At 44.4% G+C, this 23,822-nt stretch overlaps 1 protein-coding gene across 3 annotated transcripts; it reads left to right on the forward strand.

Moving 5' to 3' along the window:
- Positions 1 to 1,328: 1,328 nt before the first annotated feature.
- ubn2a (ubinuclein 2a) lies at positions 1,329 to 23,431 on the forward strand. 3 transcript variants are annotated; one of them, XM_083978881.1, is made up of 17 exons: positions 1,329 to 2,437; positions 3,369 to 3,485; positions 3,866 to 3,967; positions 4,826 to 4,936; positions 6,101 to 6,204; positions 7,870 to 8,425; positions 9,457 to 9,527; positions 9,920 to 10,049; positions 11,425 to 11,531; positions 11,724 to 11,834; positions 12,299 to 12,442; positions 14,003 to 14,053; positions 14,165 to 14,207; positions 14,923 to 16,443; positions 16,522 to 16,729; positions 18,661 to 18,729; positions 20,626 to 23,431. In XM_083978881.1, the coding sequence occupies exons 1-17, from the start codon at positions 2,132 to 2,134 to the stop codon at positions 20,670 to 20,672; spliced, it is 3,798 nt and encodes a 1,265-aa protein (XP_083835007.1). In that variant the 5' UTR covers positions 1,329 to 2,131; the 3' UTR covers positions 20,673 to 23,431. The 3 variants fall into 3 exon arrangements, with proteins under 3 accessions (XP_083835007.1, XP_083835008.1, XP_083835009.1); XM_083978882.1 differs by lacking the exon at positions 18,661 to 18,729; XM_083978883.1 differs by lacking the exon at positions 3,866 to 3,967.
- Positions 23,432 to 23,822: the final 391 nt, after the last annotated feature.

Consider the following 23,822-nt stretch of genomic DNA (forward strand, 5'->3'; position numbering starts at 1 on the left):
TATTTACTTATATATTTGTATTAAAAATGTGAAGTGTTTTGTAATTGACTTTTTGGTTGTCAGCGATTCCTTCATGTGACGCTTCCATTAAGTATAAGAACAAAGAAAAACAACAGTTCGGTAATGAACATAACTTAATGTAACAAAGAGGTGTGACAGAGAAAGAAAAGAAACGGGTAAAAGAAACAAATGAGATAATCAATACGAACTAAACACAGACTGGTCACGACTGGTTTTTTGTTTATTTTGTGATAGTTTTGTATGTAAATCAGTGGAGGAATATATTTGTGTATGTGTAGAAACAGTGTGGCAATGGCATATCAAAGTTGCAGTTTAATCAACGTGTACTGACACCCAAAATGCTCCTTTGCGGTCATGTAACAAGTTTAAAGGTGTACTTCGCTGATTTATTATTGCACAGTGCTGGAGCTTGGCAAGAGACTGTTTGAAACACGAGTTCTCAAAGAAGTTGAAGCAGCAGAGTCTGAAATGTTACATTTCAGTCCCAAGTGTACTGTTAGTCAGGATTTAGAAACATGGGCTGCTACAGTTCCTACAATACAACTCAAATGTCTGTTTAAACGCCCATATTTTCTGTTGGACGTTTGAAATCTGAAGTCCACCCTGACCCTGGTGATGACATGATCCAGGTCTGGTTTCCTCTGACTTCTCCAGCCGAGTTGTTCACCTCATGATGATTAGACTGGTCCTAATGTGTAAAACTGGGGAAAGGCTCTTTCAATTGCAAATCTGTCAGCTTGGGCAGGTCTCTCCATACTGTACAAAGAGCATTAAAGGTGGGGCATTAGAACAGTCAACACCATCAAACTCCTACCCTTGGGCTCCGTAGCAGCCGGGTATCAGCCCATTGTAATTATCACAGAACAGAAACTACAGGAATCACTGTCAAATTTAAATGTATTTTAAATGAGAGGCTTCGCTGCTGTGCTTCAAGTCAAATTGTATTTCTGTCATTGTTACCTCTCCTGATGTTCGACCCTCGCTGTGCTGAATGATGCATGAGCAGAGTTTGACAGTGGTGGTTTCACTCTAAACTGGAGTTGCCACCAGCATGATTTGTCACATCTGGATCACCCTGGAGGTGAATCCATGTCAAATCATCAACATTAGGATCTGACTGGGATGGTGTCCTGATCCAGTTCACACAGGTGTGATGCTGCTGAGAGGGAGAAACCCTTTATTCAGGTGTTAAACTTTTTAAAAGTAAAGAATATAGCTATTCACAAAAGAGGGGGGTAGAGGGGTGCACATATCATTTTAAGAACTGTCAACCACACAGTTAATCTTTTTCTTTAATGGAAAAACCAATCATTATTGATCGCAGAGACTACTGGTTAGTAAGTGTGTGGTGGGAAAAACAGTAGGCCTATGTCAACAGGTGGTGGTGGTCAGTATGTAAGTTAAACAGCTGTGTTGGGGGGTGACACAGCCAGTCACCTGGCTTCCGCTCGCTATCTGGTGTTTGAGCTCCTGCCTTTGTGGAAAAAAGCTCAGTTCAGCATTTTCAGACAGAGAGAGGGGAGAGAGAAAGAGGGAGAGGGGGGCGCCGGGCGAAGAGCTGTCGTCGGCGGAGATGAAGCTGTTAGTCGGTGTGCGGAGGCACACGGCTCTCGCACACTTTATAAAGGTCATAATAGTACTAATAGTGTTGTTATTATCGCCTGTTGTGACAGAGGCGGGTTTAGGGTCGGGGCACGCGCTGATTGGCCGCCGCGACCCCCCCTCGTGTCACGATGCTTCCGCTTCGTGCGTATTGCGCAGGCGCAGCGACCCCTCTCTTCTGATATTTTATTTACTCCCGAAACCCAAGATGGCTCCTGTGAATGTCTCGGTCCCATAGCAGATTGAGGATGCGAGTAGCTGCCGAAAAAACAACTTTTCCCCGACCGTCGCCGCCCCTGGAGTTCGTTTCGTATGGTGCGGAGGAGACCCTGACCCCCGAGTAGCACCGACCGCCGCCGGAGCTCCGCGAAACCACCTTCAACCCACAGATTTGGAGTAGTTTCGCGAAGTAGCTCCTCTTCTCCTCCTCCTCCTCCTCCTCCTCCTCCTCCTCCTCCTCGCTGTCGCTGTCTGTCCGGAGCGAGGCTCAGGCAGGCGGCTCATCCAAATGGCCGAGCCGAGGAAAGTGCAGTTTGTCACCCTGTCGGCCTTCGCAGCGGGAGCGGCCGCGGACTGCAGGAAGCGCCGGCTGGAGGACGAGGCCGACCGCGGCTTCGCCAGAGCCGGGGAGGTCGAGGCAGCGACCGGGGCAGGAGGAGCCGCCAGCGACGGGCGCCTCGGCAAAACCGGCGACAGGGACAAGGCAGCAGGAGCCGAGAGGAGGGCGACGGTGCGGCTCAACCTGCCTCTGTCCGAGCCCGACGACCGCTCCTCCGCCGAGTTCAACTACGGGGAACTCATCCAGAGCCTGCAGGTAGGAGAGGGACTCGGACCGGGGGCTGACCAGCACCGGCCAGGCCGGGGGGAGCGGGCTGGAGTTGCATTTATGGCTCTCTGAAGTGTTTGTGTGGACTTGTCATTGCTGAGTGGAGCAGCCAGGGGAGAGTGCACCTTGTCCTTCGTGGACTAGCGTGGTGGAGGCTGACCATTAGTGCGACTCGACACAAAAGACAGCGGCAGTTTTCATTTTTTTTATTTTTTATGTTTTATTTCACCACTCATCCAGCCCGACGACTCTGCGCTTTTTCAACTTCAGCTGCGCTCTAACAGATTGTAGGCTTTTAACACGGAGCCTCCTCTTTTTTTTTTTTTTTTTTTCTCTTTTTTCCCCTATAATGCACATGTGTGGATGAAGCTGATCCTGTGCTGCTACCTGTGTCCTGTTCACTCAGACTTGCCCAGCAACAGCTCAGTCACACAGCCATTTCAGCACTTGGGAATGCCACATGCAGCTTGGCCCTCTGGCTGCGGGTGATAGATAGATAGATGAGAGAGAGAGAGAGAGCACTGCTGATGGAAGTACCAGGATGTAGCATGAGAGAGAGACCAAGGCAAATGTCAGAGCCGGGGATCAAACACACGCTCCCCTCATTTTGATCCCGTGCAGGCTGGGCCGTGATGTGGTTTTTGCACAAGTGGAACAATATTAAAAGTTTGCAAACAAACAATTAAAAAAAAAAAAAAAAAAAAAATCCAAAACACCATCATGTCTGCATCACTGTTTGGCACACATCTTTTCTTTTTTTAGTTATTTTAAGTTTCATGGCAATAATTATGATTAATTAATTATTTTCTTTATCATTTGAGCACAGAAACCACTGAAACTGTTCAACCCTTCATCTGATGGTTCCTGCCCACAACCTTTTTTTAATTGTGTTTTTTTTCTTCTTCAACATTTGTTCCAGGCAAAGAATAAACCTCCCAGTCAGACTTCAGCCCACAATCCCAACGACCCTTTCGATGATGATGAGCGAGAGCGGGTCCAGGTCGAGGCCCTGGCAAAAAAGTTTGAAAATAAATATGTGAGTTATTTTTTATTCTGTTGCTGCTTTTTGAAGTGGAGCGTGTCTCATCATGTAAAATAAAATGATCACCAGACTGACTAATGTTGGATTTATCAAAACTTCAGTCAATGTCACGTATCTTTTGGCATCCCCTATCAGCATCAAGCTATTATCAGTCCATATTGGTTCAATTTTTTTGTTTTGTTTTAGTAACTTCTTATTGTCATTAGTTTGTTGGTTTTTGTTAAGGTTTTTCTGGTAACACATGTTGTCTGATACTCTTTTCATTTTACAACAAACGACAATATATTTGGCTAATAATGACCAATATAAAGAAAGTTTTCGTTAGAGGACCAGATTCACTCAGATACGACAGTCACTCAATTTTTTTTCTGTAGGGTAATACAGGAAAGAAGAAGAGGAAAGATAGAATGCAAGATTTGATTGACATAGGCTTTGGGTACGACGAGACAGACCCATTTATCGACAACTCAGAAGCTGTGAGTATCCTTTAGTTTATTCATAATAAGGTGCTTTAACACTGATGTGTGTCTGTTTCTTTTTCCAGTTTGTCACTTTAGCTTAGTCAGATGTTGCTCTTTGGTCTTTATAATAACGGTCTTGTTTCCGTTCTTTTATTATCTGCTGGTTTATTTGCTCACATTCCTGAACTGTTGTTCTCTTGTTGTCTCATTGTGTTCAGGTAGACATTACTTTTCTGTGGTTAAATATTTATTTCCAGGCTAGATGTTTCAATACGTTACAGTCGAAGGCATTTCTAAAGATAGACACGTGTCCCTTATTACGACCAACCTGAGACTTCAGTCTAAAACCGTCCTCATGACTCATGGATACGTACGTGCTCCTTGTGTTCACACGGGGATGTCATTGTTTTTGTCTGACAGTGTTTGCCGTTCAGTATTCAGAGCGGATCACTCTCTGTCCGACTGTAATAGCTAGAATTATGCTCTTTGTATGGATTCTCTGCCATTATACCATATTTGTTGTTTTTGTTTTGATAGCTGTCCTCTCTGCACTCGCACATCGGCAGCGCCTGTTTGACCCTTTTCTCTGTTTTGATATGCTCTGTGATGGAAAATGTTTTCATCTGTGGCCTGAGGGACTGCAATTCTTTTTAGTGATTTATTTATTTTGGCGCACAAGTCAACCATTTTCACTGACCAACAGAAGAGCGCAGGCTGCTTCGTGAAATGTTAACAGAAAACATTATCAGCTCCTCAAAATGTTTTGAAATGTGGAGGCCATGTTGGGTTTTTTTGCTTTGTAAGAGGATTTATTGTTTTCTGGTTTCCAGTGATCTTACACCACAATCTGTCTTCTGTTGTTATTCTTCTCAGTATGATGAGCTGGTGCCTGCCTCTTTGACCACAAAGCTGGGGGGATTTTACATCAACACTGGCACGCTGCAGTTCAGAGCGGCGTCTGACTCTGAGGGAGAGGAGGACAAGGTGAGTCTACCTTGGTTTTATTCATACGGTTTTTAATTTTTCTTTACTTGACATGGTGTGAACGGGTCCATGGAGTCACACACTGCTACAGAAAAACAAAACAAAACAGGGATGACACATAGTCCAACTATACTGCATATTACTTACTGTATTTAGCCTGTCCTAACTGATATAATTAGGTTGGACAAATTAATAGAAATGCCTTTCAGTGAAATGCAAAGCTGTCAGCAGCCTTCAAAATAACCATAAAGTTGAATCAGCCCCTCGACAACAGTTTCGACTTCACATTTTAATCTTCATAAAGGAGGATTGATTGCAGGACTGTTGTTTTAGACCTCTCTAGTTTTGGCTACATGTACCCAACAATGTTGCAACAGGGTGTAGAAGATCATGACCATGAATTCACTTTGGTTGATTTTTACAATTCATATGTTTAGGGTTAGGAGTTGAAATGTCAGTCAGGCCTTCACTTTGGTTTAGACTGAAATTTCTGAACAGCTACCTAGTGGATTGACCTAAAATATCACACAGACATTAGTGTTCCCCGGAGGAGAGAAACTTTTTCTGCCATCGCTAATTAACTATTTTTTTTTTTACATGCCAACTCACTAAACTTCAATATTAACATGATAAATATTAAACCTGCTTAACTAATGATGCCAGTTGATGTGGTAGCATTGTCACTGGGATCATGTCAAAATACTGACGGTAACATTTAGCTCAAAGCAGCACTGTGACCAGGTGTGACCTCGTAGATCGACTCTTAGTCGTGTGTTTTCAACGCTCTACTGTAGTTATAAAAAACATCCTGATCTGCTTGTGCGAAGTTCAGTGAAGCAAAACAACACAGTGGACATTTTGGACAAATGCTGGTCCAGGAAATTGTAATGTGTAATAGAAGTTATAAATTGTAACTTGGAGGAGAGCGGGGTTCAGGGCCAAACCACAGTTTGGATCACAGTTGTTCTGATGAGACCAATGAATCTCCCCAACAGACAAACATGAGCTTGAGTTTCATAGGTTTCAGTAAGATATGATCATGTAGTCATGAATGTCTGGTTTACAGACACACACACAGCACTGTAGCACAATGTGTGTTTCTCAGACAGAAAATTGATCGTTTGACACTATACGCTCTCATCACTGTGTGTGGTCGTGTTTCAGAAGCCGAAGGACGAGAGGGAGCAGGTGATTAAGAAGAGGAAAAAGAAGGAAGTGAACAATCTGGAAGAGAAGAACCCGAAGAAGAACAGAGTACCTAAACAAGGGTGAGAGACTCAGTACAGTTTTTCTGTCTTTTTATTTTTGTGTATGTTCATTAAAAAGTGGAATTAATAGCTGAGCTGAGAAAGCTAAAACTCCCATATAATCAAATCATTCATTACCATTAAATCACTCTCCTGAAAAAAATATCAGTTAAAAATGTCGCTAACACACAGACACTGTTATGTAAATGGACAAGCTTTTTTTTTTTCCGTGCTTGAGAAGTCGACCTTTTGGACACCCGTGGATTTGTGGACCGTTGTGAATATGTGATGACGCATTTGTCCACTCTACCTGCTAATAATCCACCACCCTGTGAGACATAATACTCCTCTGCCTTTGTGCCCACCCTCTCATACATCTATCATGAGGCAGGGATGCTGACTGTGACTTGCTCTTTGCTGCTGTGACGAGCCAGAGCCACCTTCTAGAAAACGCTCCATTATCCACACTCAGATAGGCCCAATACTCCAGCATGCCACCATTCGGGAAAACAACTTCCAAAAATAGCATCAGCTATTGCCATTGTGCCATTATGAAACGGATGATGTTATATATACAGTATATGTGTGTGTCAGATCTTTCAGAGCAGACTGCAGGTTAATCCCTCAGAATCCCTACAGTTTCACCCCCCCAATATTTCGGAGTCGTCTTTGTCAGCGTGCGTCGACGCCTCAGTTTGCCAGTAAAAATATCACTTACTGTATTTGTAGCATGATGTGTTTTGTTTTATTTTATTCCCCATCTTGCACTTTCACCTGCATCTACTCTTTTATGTCTTTCTTGAATGAGACCAAACCGAGTGTCTTAAGTTTCCTGGGTGGATTTGTTAAAAATGACAAAAATAAGCAGAGTAGCCTGGTGTCGGAGTTGCTGCCTACGTCTCAGATCTGCCCATTTACAGGTGTTTCCAGCAGCAGGGGAAACGGTTAACCAATTTAAGTTCAGAGGGCGGGATCGGGAACGTGGGCATCTTTTTTTCTGCAGCCAGCCACGTTAATACAACTAATACATAGATTTGCAATAGAGAAATGGCAACGAGCGTGGATGAGATCATTGCAACTGTGGATGTTGCTGTGAACCGACCGTATCAAAACTGAAACACTTTGCATGACTCTTCTCCAGCGCACCATGCCTTCTTCACCAGTGGGTCAGCAGCCTGACGAGGGCACGGTAGCTGAAACCGTTGAGTGCATGAAGCATGGTGCGAGGGAGATGAGCTGTGTGACCTGTTTAGTTATGACTGAAACAAACGCTGCTGCAGCTTCTGTGCCGACTGAAAGTTGTATCAGCAAGACAGATACACCACTCACTACTGACTGGTCAAGACAAGTGCATGGTAATATATCTTTCCTCCCAAAAGAATACACTGACATGAACACAGTGAGTATGTTTACTAGCACAGAAGACTCAGACTTTTGTTTCTTGGTTATGAACATCCCAGTTTAAGATCATAAACCTGGATGAAGCCAGTAGAAACCTGCAATAGAAACTGTCAACGCCTGAACCTGTTTTCTGTTGACGCAGATCGTCGTTGCTGAGATGTCGTATGACATCATGAGACAAAAATATGAGCTCAGTCGACATGTAATGAAGTGACTTGAAATATCAAAACACTGTATGAGACATTTTGCTAAGCACAAGGCATTGCTGTGTTTTACTCCCATCAGAGTGACGGCGCTCAACCTCCATCGGCCAGAGAAGAAGAAGAGGAAGAAGCTAATGAAGGACTCTCTGTATCTGGCAGCCATGCTCCGCCGCTTCACCCGGGAGAAGGAGGAAATGAGGAAAAGAAACCCCGTCATGTCTCACCCCGGCCTGGCAGGAGGCGTGGCCAATAAGCCAAACTCTGCCAACTCTACAAACCACCTGTTAGCCTCGAACTCCGCCCACCCGCCGGGCAACGCAGCCGGCAACGACGTCTCGCTGGCAGACCTCACCTCGGACGCTGCCGTGATGTCACTGCTGGGCTCGGCCAACGAGAAGGAGCTGCAGGATCTCCTAGGTGACCTGGACTTCAGCGTGTTGGACACCGACCAGCAGCACGCCATGGCGTCGGCCAGAGAGAACGGCATCCTGGGAGTCGGCGTTCCGACTCAAAAGGCAGCAGCAGGAGGAGGGGGCCAAGGGCGAGGCCCGGGGTCTTCCAGCGGACTGTTTTCTCCGCCCCCGCTGCCGGATGGACTGCCTGCTCCTCTCATCAAACGCATCGAGGACCTGCGGGCGGTGAGTTAACTGTAGCCTGTCTGTGGGTGGCTGCAATTACCGGCGAAGCCTCTTTACTGAAGTTAAACACGAATGTCAATCAGCCGAGGAAGTGGCACAGAATGTTTATTGTTATTGTTCAGCCCAACGAGAATAGCATCCTCTAAAGTATCGGCTCCAAACTGAACCCCGGGGGCTTTATGTAACTCTGACAGCAGGGCTGGCATCGCCGCTTTAGCAGAAGTTCTTATTTTCTTGTTGCTCCTCTATAACAGAGTCAATCTTTTTCTAAATGTTGGCAAAAATGAAAAAAGGCAACGAGGCAATTGAAAAGAATGATGCAAGTAAAGGATGCAGAGGTGAAGAGGAGAAGAGTGAGGAGGAGGAGGAGGAGGAGGGAGATAGAGGGATGATGGAATTTTTTTTTTTTTTTTTTTTTTTTGTGGTTTCCAAAGACACAGGGCGATCTTCGGAGGTTCAGGAGATTTTTTTTCTTTAATTCATGAAGGCAAGCGCCCGCACCAGTTTGACCTATAGTTTGGTTTATTTGAGCCAATGTGGTCTTGGTTGATTCATCTTCAGTTTGAACCTATTTGTCAGGAGTGATGGAGGGAAAAGAGGCGTTTTGTTACCGGTACCTCATATCAGAGGAAGACGCATAAATAAATCAGGAGAATCACTTATTTACTGTTAAAAGATCCTGTGGCTTCAGCTTCACACCGGTCTCCTCTAAGTGGACCCAGGCCGTTCTGTTCAACTGGACTCTGTCTGATTGTTTTGGTCCGTTGTTTTGTTTTTAAGCTTGATTGGGAATTTCACACCCGGCCAACTGAGCTGCACTGAAGTGCACCAGTTTATTTTAACCGAGCCAGACAGTTGAGGTGCACGGTTAAAATTAGAGCAAGGTGAGTAAGGTCAGCTTCAGGCAGGTAGAGAGGAAGTATTTGTGTCTGTCAGTGGAGTCCTCAGAGGCTCGGCATCACACATCTATCTATATGTATTTGTACTGTATGGAACAGCGCTGTGTGCTGACTCAGGCTTTTCTCCCACAGGCCTCGCGGCAGTTTGATCAGGAGGGCAGGAAGAAATTCTTCACCCTGGACATGAATAACATTCTCCTGGAGTGAGTAGGACAGCTTTTAAATCACCGTCAGCCAAATCCCAGCGCGCTCTCCTCCCCCTCCCTTCCCCCCTTTTCGGTCTTTCTCACTCATTTTCAGCAGATTTCCCTCGTCACCTCTCCTGCCATCTGCCATTAAGTGTTTTGTTTTCTCTCCGTTTCTCATTGTCCGTGTTAATGACATGCTTCTCATTTCCATTCTTGCCTCTCCAACTTAATGTCCATCCCCTTCATTCCTCTGCCTCTGCCAAGTATTTTTTTTAATTTTATTCTTTCTCTCTCTTTCTCTGTCCCACAACCTTTACCTACCTCACCACCTCCCTCCCTTTTTATTTGTCTATCCCTTATTGTCTCCCACAATGTTGACTCTTTGTCCATCCTCTTCCTCCTCCTAGTATTGAGTTGCAGGTCCAGGAGCAGCCTCCAGAGAGGCGCTCAGACATCTACTCGCACATGGAGGCGTTTGTGCCGTGCAACAAAGAAGCCCTCCTCAAGCGCCTGAAGAAGCTCAGCCTCAACATCCAGGTGAGTGAGGCTCATCTAGAGTTAGAGAGATAGAAAGAGAAATCTCCTCATGTTACATTGATCCAGGCTGTGAATGATATTAAAATGTTTCCTGCTGCAGTCCGTCTGATTGCTCTGTGGTCAGATTCAGGGAGGCGTGTAGACAAACCTGATGTGTGAACCCTGCCAGATGGAAACACTGAAGTTGAACAGCAACTGAGCTTCAGGCTTTAGGATCACACCAATGATTAGTTAATATGATGTATCTGAGGCAGAGGTGTTTGTAGCTCATGGGAACGGCTGCACTCGAAGGCGGGGTGAAAAAGCCAGTGGTCACTGGCAGGACTGAGACGCGACAGCTGCGCTAATAGAGATAACAGCACTAACGGTCTTCATTGTGTTGCACTTGTTTGTGTAGACAAAAACATACGCGGAGGTAGTAATACAGAGGGCAGAGAGAAAAGTTCACATTTGCAAACTTAAATTCCTCTGCACATCTGGCCAATCGCTGCATGAGGTGGCTGCTGAGAGGAAACAACTGTTAAGTTTAAAGTTTTGGAGTACCTGGTCTCCAAAAAAATGCATTTATTATTACAATTACAGTTAGAAGTGAAGCTGCGCAGAGAAAAACAGAAGTCCACATACAGTATATGAAAGAAATAGCTAACTTCACCATGATTAAACTACAAATGTTCACGTTTAAGATGCAGGTGTTGACACATCTCTTGAACTTGTCCCTACATCTGTACAGTGATCTGACTAGATTTCTGTTTTTTCTCCTCTCTTCTAAGCACTTCCTGTTTTTTATGTTTTTATTTTTTAGTGCATCATCATACCCAGGATTTTTTTTATGACCCCTGTGGCTCATTTGGCAACAAAGTCACTCTCATCTGCGACCACAAAATGTTAGCTATTTGGGATTTTCCATACCAAACACATAGGGAAGCAGAAAAATATCTTCAAGTGGGGGGGGGGTTCACTTTGAGCTGCTTCATTTAGCTCCTGCTGTATAACACCAAACATTATTCCGTAATTTCTCCACATTATTTTTTGCCTTTTCATAAAGCTTTTAATCCCCAGCCGTCCTCACTGCTTCAAGTCGTTCATGTGTGAGGATCCCTGTTTAGGCAGACGAGGACTGCCACTGAAATCCAAATGTCTTTTGTCATGGACCATTTAAGTAGCATTGTTGACAAAACACATCAACATACTGCCCCGCTTTCTCTCTCTTTGACTTTTACTCTCACCACCCCTCTTCTCTTTTTTCTGTTGTTTATCTTGTTTTCCTTATGCTCTTCGTTCACCTTTTCCCAATCTCATTCATGCTGTTCCCCCTCCATCTCTGTCTCCCTCTGTCGTTAATACACCCACTCTTTTGTCTCTCTTCCTCTCTCAGGACGACCGACTACGGACGCCACTGTTGAAGCTGAAGCTGGCGGTGTGCAGTGTGATGCCAGAGCAGATAGCGAGATATAACATGGATTGTATGGCAAAGGTTGCCAAGTAAGTAACTGTTTTTTTTTTATCACTTCAGAAAACAGATCAGTAAGAAACTGAAATTAAATGAGTGGTGTGTAGTTCAGTTAGTTGTGCTTTGGCAGACTTTTACTTTTTAATTCAAACTTTAGCTGACATGTTTTTATTTTTTGATAGTAAGTAATATTAGTCAGTAATATTTCTCTGTGTGTCCTGCAGGCATCAGTCAGAGGAGGGCGACAAGAACGGTTCAGAGGAGGAGGATGAGGAGAAACCTGGCAAAAGGGTGATGGGCCCACGGAAGAAGTTTGTCTGGGATGACAAGCTCAGGTAAGGACCGTCTCGCTGGAGTAGCTGGTCAGGCTGCTGTGGGATTCAGGTTTGATGCTGAAGCCTGAGGTGTTTTCTCAAACACTGTACCTTGTTCTTCATGTTGCTCTCCACTGTTGGTGTCTACAGACCTTATACATGCTTTAATGATTCCTCACAGTTGGTGAGATGGAGGAAAAACAAACAAAATTTATAAAAATGAAACTGAATCATTAATGTGCTGCAGCTGGTAGGTTTGGCAGTTTGACATTTTCACTCCATCTTGCATAAAATGGGTTTTGTGATTGTGGCCAATTTATTTATTGTACAGTAACAGCTGCTTTTCAATCATCACTTGAGGAAATGTTTCTTTACTCTGTCCCTGACTCCCTGAAAATTGAAAAATGAATCGCCTCTGTCTGCAGCCTAATTTAGATTTAAATATCAAATGATTTGTGTTGAATTGTACATTTGTGTTTGTGTAGGAACCTGCTGTGCAGCTTGGTGCGAGTGAAGCTGAGCTGCTACGACATGGAGAACCAGTGCTCTCTGTCTGTGGAGGACTACCTCAAGGCCTTCTTAGAGAATGAGGTCAAACCACTATGGCCCAAGGGCTGGATGCAGGCCAGGTGTGTGTGTGTGTGTGTGTGTGTTTGTTTGTGAGTGTGTGAGGCATCAGTTTGGTCTGTTGTTGCATTTACGCTCTAAATGGCTCAACTGATCCTATTAGTATCTTATCAGTAAGTACATCATTTTCCAGGCATGTTAAACCTTATCATCAGAAACAGGTCATTACAAAGTTATCATGTTCAGTGTGTAAATATCCCCACATTGAAGGGTAAAGATGGCGGTGGAGGATTGGCTGCTACACGGAGGCAACAGTTATGGTTGTGAGGGGTGATCTCGAATAGTCCACGATTCGTTGATTTGATTCGTAAAAGTCTGAGGAGGAGGAGGTCCCGGTACCGAGTGGGTTCTGGTGCTGTGGTTCCTCCAGGGTCAGAGGGAGAGAGATGGTCCCCGGTCTGGAGGAGCCGCCTGTCTCTCTCTCTGTCTCTGTCCATCAATTTTTTTTTTATTTACAAGATTAAACTATTGATCGCACAGCACATGTTTACACACATACACCCACTACACACAAAGAACAGCGCTGTCCATGGTGCTGTGACACTCGACCCCTGAACCTGCTACGAGCACTGATGCACATGTCATGGCCACACAACGATGGGACTTACTTAAGTTTTCATTCTCCATGTACACACACACAATTCACAGCACAAACTCGTGTACTCATCGCTACGCCGTCCCCAAAAGAGAGATGATGATGTCATGCACACGAGCCGAATGAGTGAGGTCAGGAAAAGGATGGACGGAGAATGTGCTGTTATTGTTAAATTATGTCAACTGAAGAAATGTGTTTATTTGGGTGTTTTAGCTCTTTTCTCTGGAGTGGAAAAAGATGAAAATGAGATCATGAATCAGTGAGGGAAAACACAACATTTAAAGGCTGACGAATCATATTTGAATATGAAAATTCTTAGTAGGGGACACCCCTAATGATTGATTGTGTAAGAAAAAAATGTTGTTCTGATACAACACAGAAATATAGAGTTTTCATTTCATTCCTATGGTTGTTGAGTTTTATTTTCTTTCATTTAAATTATTTTATTCATGAGGATAATGCACATTAGGCAACATTTCCTGCAAATGTCCTTTGGGAAGATGTTCTTAAACCAAGGAGAGGTTAAGAAATGTACATGAAGCAGGAGATCAAATGATAAGAGGCTAATATCAACACGCACAAAACGGTGTGCAAATCATACAACTCAGCAGAAGGAAGCAAAACGTTGTGGATACTACAATGATCACGTCCGCTGCTTGGCACGTTGGACTACTTTGCATGTATCCAAATGAGTGCAGAGCAACAGGACATGAATGAGCAGTCCTGTTTGTAACCACATGCAGAGGAATGAGAGTTGGTTAGAGCAAAATGTAACCAAAAGTATTGATCTGGGCGTATTTTAAAAGCTGTGCAACACAAAGCCGGTCAGTTTGGTCCTCCTCATGCTTCAGCTGTAATTGGGGGGGGGGGGGGGGTGAGCGAGCCTGTGCAATTTAGTTGAGAGATTCAGCCCAACTAACCTCTGGTCCTCGGATCTCAACACTGTTTCTCTTGTTTCTTTGTTCAGGATTCTGTTTAAGGAGAGTCTGGCCGTTCACAGTCACCTCACTGGAAACCTGTGAGTGTTCACTTAATCTCAAACAGCTTGTGTTTCCTAATGAGTACTAACCTGACTGTAAATATAGAAAATAGAAAAGGCTGAATATTTACTTGTATTTTTCTGGTACAGAGTCAAGAGGAGAATGGTGCCTGGGCCCAAAGCTAAAGCCAAGGTGAGTGACAGCTAACACTATGTACTGTATGTTGTCTAAAAATATCCCACACAGTATGGTTGTTGTTCAAGCCCACAATGATACTTTAACTTGAGCCTGTGTGTTAAACACCGTTCTGTGATGAAATGATTTGTGGTGAGATAGTAAAGACCTATGATTCCTCAAGGTTCACATTTTATAATTCACGATGGTGCGAAAGTCGAAAACGTCAGGCCAGTGTTCAAATTAAGAGTTTCCAAAAATAGTTGTGGCAAACTTGAACAAAAATAGTCCACATAAAAAAAGAAAACACTGAGGCTGGTGAAATTGTCTGTAGCCCACTTCAACAGGTCACATGATAAATTTAGTATTTTGCATATTTCCGCTAATTTCATCAGTAGAACAGCAGAGTCGTGTTACACTCTGTCTGCTGCTCCACATTTGTCCTGTTTTCATGTTGTGATTGATTTCAGTTGTTTCTTCTTTCCCGTACTCAGTGTCACTGCTAACACGTTGTGATGTTTGATTTACACATTAAAACTCATAAAACTAAGGCTGCAGGACTCTTAATGTGAAAGTATTGAGTTGAATTTATGGTGCAGAGAAGAAGTTTTAGTTTTAGTTGCATTAAGTGATGGAGATGTTAAAATCAAAGCCTCCGTCTCTGCCGCTGAATTAGAGAATAATCTTGTGTTTTGTGTTGCTCGTGCTCAACAAGTGCTTCCTGTTCCTTTAGGAGGGTCCGTGGATCCACACAGCGCCTCTCACTATAACCTCCACTTCGGCTGTGACCGCCAACCGCCAGCCCCTCTCCTCGTCCTCGCCATCGGAGCCCATCTGTTTGTCGGATTCTCTGGACGAGGATCTGACGGCGCCCTCTCTGGACTCCATCTCCCACGCTCTCGCCCTCCTCAGCAACGCCTCCAAGGGTCTGGGGCTCTCAGACAGCCCTCTGTCACCCCCGCCCCTGCAAATGCCCACTTCCTCTCCTCCCCCCGTCACTCCTCACTACCCCTCGGCGTCTCAGCTCTCTGCCTCGGTCACGTCTACGACGCAGAATCATTCCCTGTCTAAGGTGGAGACTGTTCCCATGGCAGCCGTGTCTGCCGGGACCTTGCCAACGACGAAGACAACGCTACCGACCTCCTCTTCTACCTCCTCTTCCTCGTCTCCGGCTGTCTCCGCCATGCCTCGCGTGCAGGCGTCCGGCTTGTCGTTGGCCTCCAGAACTGCAGACGGACCCTACGGCCCGATCAAAGGGTCCGGTCCCGTGGGCCTGACCCACCAGACCCCGAACCACAGACACGTTGCCATGACGTCACCCAACCACAGGCCGAGCCCGGTGATGAGCAACAAGATGCACCCTCACCCCTCCCCGTCGCCTCCCAAGCAGCGACCTCCTCCCACGGCCTCCCCCCTGCTGCCCCCCCATCAGAAGGGCTTCGTCAGCCCGGCGGGGGTCCTGGGCGTTCTGGGAGCCCCCCCAGCGCTGCCCAAGAGCGGCGCCAAAGCCGGCGCCATCAGCAGCAACGGCAGCGCCGTGAGCAGCAGCATGGCAGCCTCCTCCTCGCCCTCCCCCCAGTCCCGCGCCAACACTACCTCCCACCACAGCCTGCAGTCCTTCTGCCCCCCCTCCCTGGTGGTGTCCTCGCCCTCCCCCACCCTGCACACCTCACACTCCTCTCAGAGTAAGACCCACGCACACCACCACCACCACCAGGCCAACTTCATCACGCCCATGCAGGCCACCCTCACCAAGTCCCACAGCAGCAACTCCTCCCCCATCATCAAGCTCACCCCTCGGCCTCCGGCGCCCACTCCGCCGCCCTCCTCCTCCTCCTCCCCCTCCCCTTCTTCCTCGCCTTCACTCCCGCTCCCCCATCAGATGATCCCCAGTCAGCAGCAGCACCAGTACTCCCCCAAAACCCCCAAAAGCTTCAGGCCCCCCTTCAGCGTGTCCTCGGGCGGCGGGGGGCAGGTGAAGCAGACGCAGGGCGGCTGCGGCTTCGCCGGAGGCCAGAAACCTCAGTCCGCCACGAGCAACAGTAGCATCAACGCCTCCAACAACAAGGGAGTGGTGTCGGCCGTCTGCAGCCACCCAGACAAAACCCCCTCGGCCTCCTCGCCCTCAGTCTCGGCCAATCACGGGCAGAGGCAGCGGGTGGTGGGCGGGTCCAACCAGGGCTCAAAGGCAGGAAACGGCTGGGCGCCTTCACTAACTCTGGCCACGTCCTCCACAACGTCACACCTCTCACAGGTCAGTGCTGCAGCCACGAGCACAAGAGTCGTGATTCTGAATGAAGGAAGAACTAAACTAAACTCTGACTCTCTGCAGGTATCAACAGCAGGCTCTCCCCTCCTGGGCGGCCCCTCTGCTCTGCCCCTGGGTTTTGGGATGTTGGGAGGCCTGGTGCCCGTCTCACTACCCTTCCAGTTCCCCCACCTGCTCAACTTCAGCCCTCCTGGAGGCCCAGGGGCCGCTGGCATGGGCTCAGCCCCCAGCTCCAACTCAGGATACCCCCTAGCACAGAGCGACCTAATTGGTGAGCGGGCACACAAACTGTCACTTAACACAGATTGAACTAAAACAGAGGTCCTTTTAGTGACTTTTTACCATTATACCTTAAACAAAACTCATGTAACAGCTAAAAATGTTTTCCAGGTTTATTTATTTTTACATGACATATTAGTATCTGGCTTTTAACAAACATAACTCAAAAGAGAGTTGATATTACATTTATTGTATTATACATACACACATTTTATTGAGTAGTGTTTATGGCAATGGAAAAGTGTATATAGTATTGAATAAACACACGCACAAATCTTACTTAATTTGACCTTTTTACAGTTTTTTCTCATTTAAAAAAGACAGGTCAGTCTAGGGCTGAATGACTAAAGTGAAATTTAATTTATGTCACTTTAGATTTTGAGAGTAAAAAGTTAATTGAGAGGACTGAAGCAGGCGGTTGAATACGTTGTTTTACTTAAGACGTTGGATTTGGTCAGAAGTAGAAGAAGAATTTGTTCTTAAAATGGTTTGAAGATATTCATGGATGCAAACAGCGCGCCGAAAAGCGAAACTCGCTTTTTTCATGACCAATTAGGTGACTTGTGTGAATCGTTCAGATCCGAAGAGTTTTTGGGAGGGGGGGGGGTCTCAGCGTCTCAGCTGGGGTCAGTAAAATGTTTTTCTAACAGGCTGACAGTGACAATCACGTGAAACTGAGGCGAACTCATTCATGGTCGTCTCTGATTATATTGATAACAGCCGACCTCCAATGTTGACGCGCGACGTGCGCGCTCATTAAAGCGGCGCGTATCCGCGTGCAGTCGGTGCGACGGCGACGTCGTTTTTCCCCCCGTGCACCGTGGAGCTGTGCGCCGCGGACATGCACGGTTCCCTACGTTGCTGTGTCAGGCAGGTGTTTCCCACGGAGCTCTGCCCCGTTTAGAGGTGAAGGAAGCCCTGAGTGGAAAGACGTCGCCTCCGTGATGTAGAATGTGTTCAATTAAAGTGAAACTAACACATTATATATATATGTCCATTACACACTGAATTAAACATCCCATGTCTTTATCTATTCAGTTTATTTTAATAGTAATAATTATGACTAACATTCAGTGAAGACCTAAAAATCAGTAGCCTATCTCCAAAATGGAAATATTTCAAAGGTTTTTTTTTTTTAAGCATTTTTAATATAGAAATGTTGGCCTTCTGAAAACTATGTCTATCTATATACACTCAATACTTGGTTGGGGTTGAACTACTGGAAATTGCCTTTCCGTGATAATGTAATGTACTTATTTGTTAATGGTGAGCACCCTCCCCCCCCCCCGGAAATTCCTCTCTTTTTTGGTCTTGACCCGTTTGCATCCCTGGATATTAACTCATGTTTCCCTCTTTGTCTTTTCTTCTTCTGTCACATTGAAATAAGTTTAACTTAGTTCAACACTATGTAGACAACCAGTCGAGGGAGTTTAATGTGTTTTTAATTTGAGTCTAAATAACCGCAGCACTCACACATGTATTCAGCCCTATGTGAAGATTTACTCGTGTATAGAGTGTGTGATGGTTTTGCTCAGAAAGGGAATTGAAGTGATCAATTTGATTCATTAACAGGTTATCTTCTGTATGTCGGGTGTGTTTGTGTGTTCATCCTGAAGAATACCTGCAGTACCTCCACCGTGCTGCTCTGCTCCACATCTCTCGCCTTTTTTTTTTCTTTCTTTTTATAAAACCACTGTCTCCCTCCTTTGTTCTCTCCATCTTTTGTGTCCGTCTCTGTCATCTCAACCTTTTGTACTTGTATTCCCCACTGCCACTTTGCTTTGATCCTCTCCTCTTCTGTTGCCAGCCTTCAGTTTTAACATGTCCCCCTCCCCTCTTTGCGTCATCTTTTCAATACTCGCCCTCATTGTTGTTGCTGCCTTCTTCTCTCATCTGTCCATCCTTTCCTCCATCTCTCCTCAGATCTGTATAAGAGTCTCCAGTCAGGGTCGCAGGCTGCCCTACCTCCTCACTTGCAGCTTGCTTTCTCAGGTAATCTGCATCCGCCCTCCCCCTCCCCCTCCCCCTCTCTCTCCATCTGTCTGTGTCAAGTCGACCTGCCGTCCTCTGCTTGTTTGTTCTGTGTCTTTCTGCTTGCTTCAGTGTACTTGGTGTCTGGCATGCCTCTAGCTCTAGCACCGTTAGTTACATGTTATAAAGCTGCCAAAGCTATTCAGATACATTGTCTCTGCAGTAGTTTGCAGAAAATACAGCAGGGGTTTAGTTTTTTCAGTGCAGATGGTTCTTTGGCTTGAGAGCAGCGGTTATGTGACACTACAGTGTGTCCATCATAAATCAATCTTTTTTTGATCATCTTTATTGAACACATTTATTTGTTTGCGTGGGACCTGTTGCAGCTGCTTTCTCACATTCATCTTTACCTGTAGCTGAGTTCAGGTGTATTTTTAGCTGTAAACAGAGATGTGAAGCTGCCTGGATCATTCAAAGCCCTCTGATCAAAGAACCGTCTGAACGCCTCGGCCAAGAAACAACAACTCAAACGCAGCAAAAGTGACCAGCTGCTGTCTGATGGTCAGCAGCAGCTGTAAAACCTGTAAAGCGTGACCTGCAGCCTGTTGCACCAGCTCAACATGGGATGAAGCGCTCAAAGCATTATGATGTTTCACACTGAAGCTGTGTATTTTTCAAGCTGCACCTTTGACTGTAAAAAAGTGCATCTCAAACAACAGAGCACTGTCCACAATAAACCTAAATATTTCTATCTTCTGTTCATATGAAAAGACCAAAAGTAGTTCTTCACTCTTCACCAAACATTAATCCCCAGTCTAATAACTGCTCCAGCAAATAATGGAAAAGTGCACACATACACACGTCAGCTGTCTCAGTGTGTTGTCAGTTCAGTCCACTTGTTCCCTGTTGCAAGTTTTTTTTTCTTCTCATTTCTCATGAAACTCAGCAGGTTATTGCGGAGCTGTGACGCTCTGTGGACAGGATGCTTCACAGCTTCACTGCTCTCTGGTGGACGGTCTGAGTAACAGACATCACTCCTGATTAACTCAACCACACCTTTGTCCCTTTTCTGCATCGGCTGATTTATTCACTGGCACAATGTGCATAATGATCTAATAACAGTAATTTATCACCAGTTAGACATTATACTCAGTGATTGAACCTCTTGCTAAAATATCTGTCCTGTTAAGGCAGCATTACTTGATGCAAACCCTGGATTCAAGATATTTTCATCAACTTAATGAAGTAAAACAATCAATAATTTAATTAACTGTGATAGCTAAAAGTCAAATCCAGACATTCCCACTCAGTTATTTGATATAAACACAGTCGACTTAATAAATCATGATAAATCAGTACAATATAAAGTTACATGTTGCATGGGCTGCAGCTAACTAATACTTATAATTAATTGTGAGATTATTTTCTGTTATTCTGTGACTTTGTAGACACTTTCACATGAACAGTGTAGAAACTTCATTGTCACAGAGTTGATGATCTGTGCTTGAGCTGGGTTTGCTGGCTGCATAAATGTGCATATTAATGTGGTTAAATTTTATTTTTAAACTTCTGTCAGCATTCTTGATTAAAGCATGTTATTTTTGTCAAGGAGGTGATTGACAGTACGTAAGGCAATCAACTGCCTCTTGTTTGATTGAGTATTGGTAATTGATGAATCAACGGCTGATTTCAATATTTACATTTAACATTTGACAAACTGCAATCATCAGTTTTTCAAAATAGTGATTTAATTATCAGTGATTAATTGATATGTTGCCTTTTTTGGAGCAATGTGAGTTGATGTGTTGCATTCAGGTGTAGTTGGTGGTTCGGGTGCTGGATGTCTGATGTAACGCTGATAATAATGGTCTCTGTCGCTGTCAGAAGTTGTTAAATCTCTGCATCCTCTCTGCTCAGATGCGAACCAAAGCCAGGGTGGAGACATGAAGAGGAAATCCCACTGACCAACTACAGCACCGGAGACGGAGACCAGTGGAGCGACATCACGGGCTCCTGGACGCATCCACCAACCCTTCACTTGACTGAGTGACCCGATGGTGTGGTATGAGGGGCGGGGCTCCACTGCCTCTTTTAAAACGGACCTAAAGGAGAAATCAGTTTATCCTCGCTACAAGTGGCAATGATGAATTAATTTAACTGTATTTTCTAATGAACCGGGTATGAGAACAAGACGGAGTGAATGATGAGAACACTTATTTTTGTTCAGCTTATTTTTATTTTTGTCAACATGTTTACATATGACCGACCTTGATCACTGTGGAATGAGTGTGAGCGAGGTGGCGGCGGCGGTACAGATGAGAGTAGTAGTATGCTACGTAATATAATTTGTATTTAAGCTTATATAAAATAACAGGACTCTTGTTCTTGCAGTATAAAAAGAAAAAAGAAAAACAGACTGAGTAATGAATTTTTATTTTTCTGTCTTTTGTCTCAGATGTGGGAATCGTTGTGTCCGTAGAAATTTTATTGTTGGTCACCTCTGCTCCCACAAATGACTGTTAAGTAGTAGCTTAAATTAATATTAATAAATTATTTGTAATTTACACAGGGACAACAACATGTTAAGGTGTGAGAGTGTGTATGTGTGTGTGTGTGTGTGTGTGTGTGTGTGAGAGAGAGACAGAGAGAAAGCTGAGGTTGATTTGAATGTGTGTATGTACATAAACAACACAATATACTGTTAATTTCTCTCCAGATTATTCTGTATGAATGGGTAAGGACGTGTATCCCCTTATAACAATAATGAGCGAGTGTAAGTTTGATGCCCCTCTCTTGCTCAGTGTGTTTTTGGTGCTGTTTAATCACACTGGACCTTTTCTGGAAAAAAGACTTGAATTGAAAAAGTTTCGGGCTCCTCTTCTGGAGAGAGGAGCCGCCTGTGAGAGAGGGGGGAAAACGTCAAGAAGTAGCCTACTTGAATTATTTTAAGATTTTTTATTTTATTTACTTTCTCTGCTTATTGACTCAAACCAACTTAATATAACACAACGCCTTAGTTTGTATTGAAAAAGTATGAAAAAGATCTATGCAGGACTGTAAAACGCTCAATGCAAAAGTGCAAGTTGTCGCTTGGCTTTCAACCTCTACTCAACTGGTCAGTGCATTTCTGGAGTTGTGAATGTTTGTAGATGTTATCATGTCACTTGAGACTCCTTCATTTCTGTTGTGTGTTCAGACCGACCACGAAGGGCATCTAGGAAGGTGTTTGCACACAAGGTCAATGGACTGATGTGATTAGATGCACGGCACACATTGGCAAGAAGGTGGCTGCTGCATGAGTTTGAAAATGTTTCAAGGTCAGCAAAAAAGTTTTACTACGTCACATTAACAAGAAGATGCAGCTTTCACAGCACAGGGGGAAAAGATGTTGTTTTGCCAGCTTGGAAGTGTTTGTGCATTATTCCAAGATTCCCATGATGTGCACAACATGTGCAACTGTGTCATTGCAGAAGTGGTTGTGTAGGAGTTCACATTATTCTGCACTGACAGTATAATGTTATATCCATTAAATATGGTTTAATTACAATGAGCGGTCTTTGAAAGATGTTGAGCTCTCACATTTGTTTGTATTGGAGCTTTGAGAAAAATCTGAGCTTCCCACTTGTAATTAGTTTGGCTGTTTACAAGTTGGAAACTTGTAATTACAACTACCGTAGTCTTGATATGCCATGAACATGGCATTAGCCCCACCTGCTCATATTGTAGTCACAGCAGTCAAATTTAAAGCACCATACAATGAAGTGTAGAGCTACTGTAAAATCAGCTGAATTGATTGTATTAGTGTTAATGTTGGATTGTATTTGTAGTCAAAGATTTATTGACATGTCTGTAATGTTTGTTTTCACCAAGTGTGCAAGGTCATCAGTATCAAAAGAAATTCCTACTTCCAAGTGACAGAAACCTTTAAGCCTTCATCGTTTGTGATGCTGATGACGGAGCTGATTTTAAAGGAGCTGTACACTTTTTTGTTTAGTTTGTACTTTGTAATGAACTGCTACAAAACAAATTGAAGTTTGAGGTTAATCTAAGGCTTAAGACCTTGGAACGATGCTTAAACACTTCTACATTTAAGAGTAACTGTTTTTGTTGCTTGTTCTGTTTATTTTTTTCTGTGAATGTGGCTTTCTTTATAAATATACTGAAATGACAAAAGAGACTGAAGAGAAATAACACAAAGACCCAGAGATTCTGGTGAGGTTAGACACACGACATTAGCTGTGTGCACTGTTGGCTGAAACACAAAACCTGTCAGTGATGAAAGTTGTGAAAAAGCTTCCTTTCGCTGTCGGTCTGAACACCGTGAGACAGATACCTTCCCTCTGCTAAATACCTCTGTTAACAAAATAGTTCTTCCTGAGTCTCGCTGACCCCCCACCCCCACCCCCTGACCACTTCCCCACCACCCTCCATGTGTGTCTGACTGACCGGCAGCACCGAGAACGACGCCAAAGATTGCTCCTGTTATCCTTTTTATAGATGGGGTCGCTGCTGGTCAGTGTGTATGATTGATGTGACATCTTCCTTAGAGCTGTAAACCCATGAGTGTCATTGTGAAGTCATGTGACTGGAGCAGTGGGTGACATCTTATAAATTGTGCTTTCTTTGGGGGAGGGGTGGGGTGGGGGTATAAATGACATTTCGTGGTTTAACTGGTTCCTATAATTTGGTCTTTTGTAGATTATTTTTGTGTGTCAATTATGAAATTAAACAAAACAGGTGGTTTTCATGACGACTCCTCTTGACTTGTGTCTTCCTCCATCTTTCAGTGCTGTGTCTGACAAAGCACCTGTGTTTTAACTTGATGTTGATGCTGAGCTCACACACTCCTGCATTGGATGAGTGTTCGGTTTATGGACCGTCAGGTGTCCTCTGAGCAGATGTTTTCAGTCCACCTGAGTAAAACTGGCCACTTATTTGTTTGTTTTATCATAATGTTGTTGAATAAAGTAGTAAGAGTTCATGTGTAAAGTAGCGTTAAATGGACCTGAAAGTACAGTAGCCTACAGAGTAAATGTACCTCATGACTATCCACCAATGTTAATGCATTTTAGACTTCAGCACATTCATTCTTACATACTTAAATTATTATATTG

This window comes from Trachurus trachurus (genome assembly GCF_905171665.1).
Source record: "Trachurus trachurus genome assembly, chromosome: 1".
Lineage (NCBI taxonomy): Eukaryota > Metazoa > Chordata > Actinopteri > Carangiformes > Carangidae > Trachurus > Trachurus trachurus.

What these genes read in the sequence shown, in the direction of transcription:
- ubn2a (XM_083978881.1), top strand. Translation starts at nt 2,132, where the DNA reads ATGGCCGAGCCGAGGAAAGTGCAGTTTGTCACCCTGTCGGCCTTCGCA. An exon ending in GTCTGGGATGACAAGCTCAG is followed by an intron (nt 11,835 to 12,298) that starts GTAAGGACCGTC and finishes GTGTTTGTGTAG; the next exon opens with GAACCTGCTGTGCAGCTTGG. An exon ending in AAGGGCTGGATGCAGGCCAG is followed by an intron (nt 12,443 to 14,002) that starts GTGTGTGTGTGT and finishes TTCTTTGTTCAG; the next exon opens with GATTCTGTTTAAGGAGAGTC.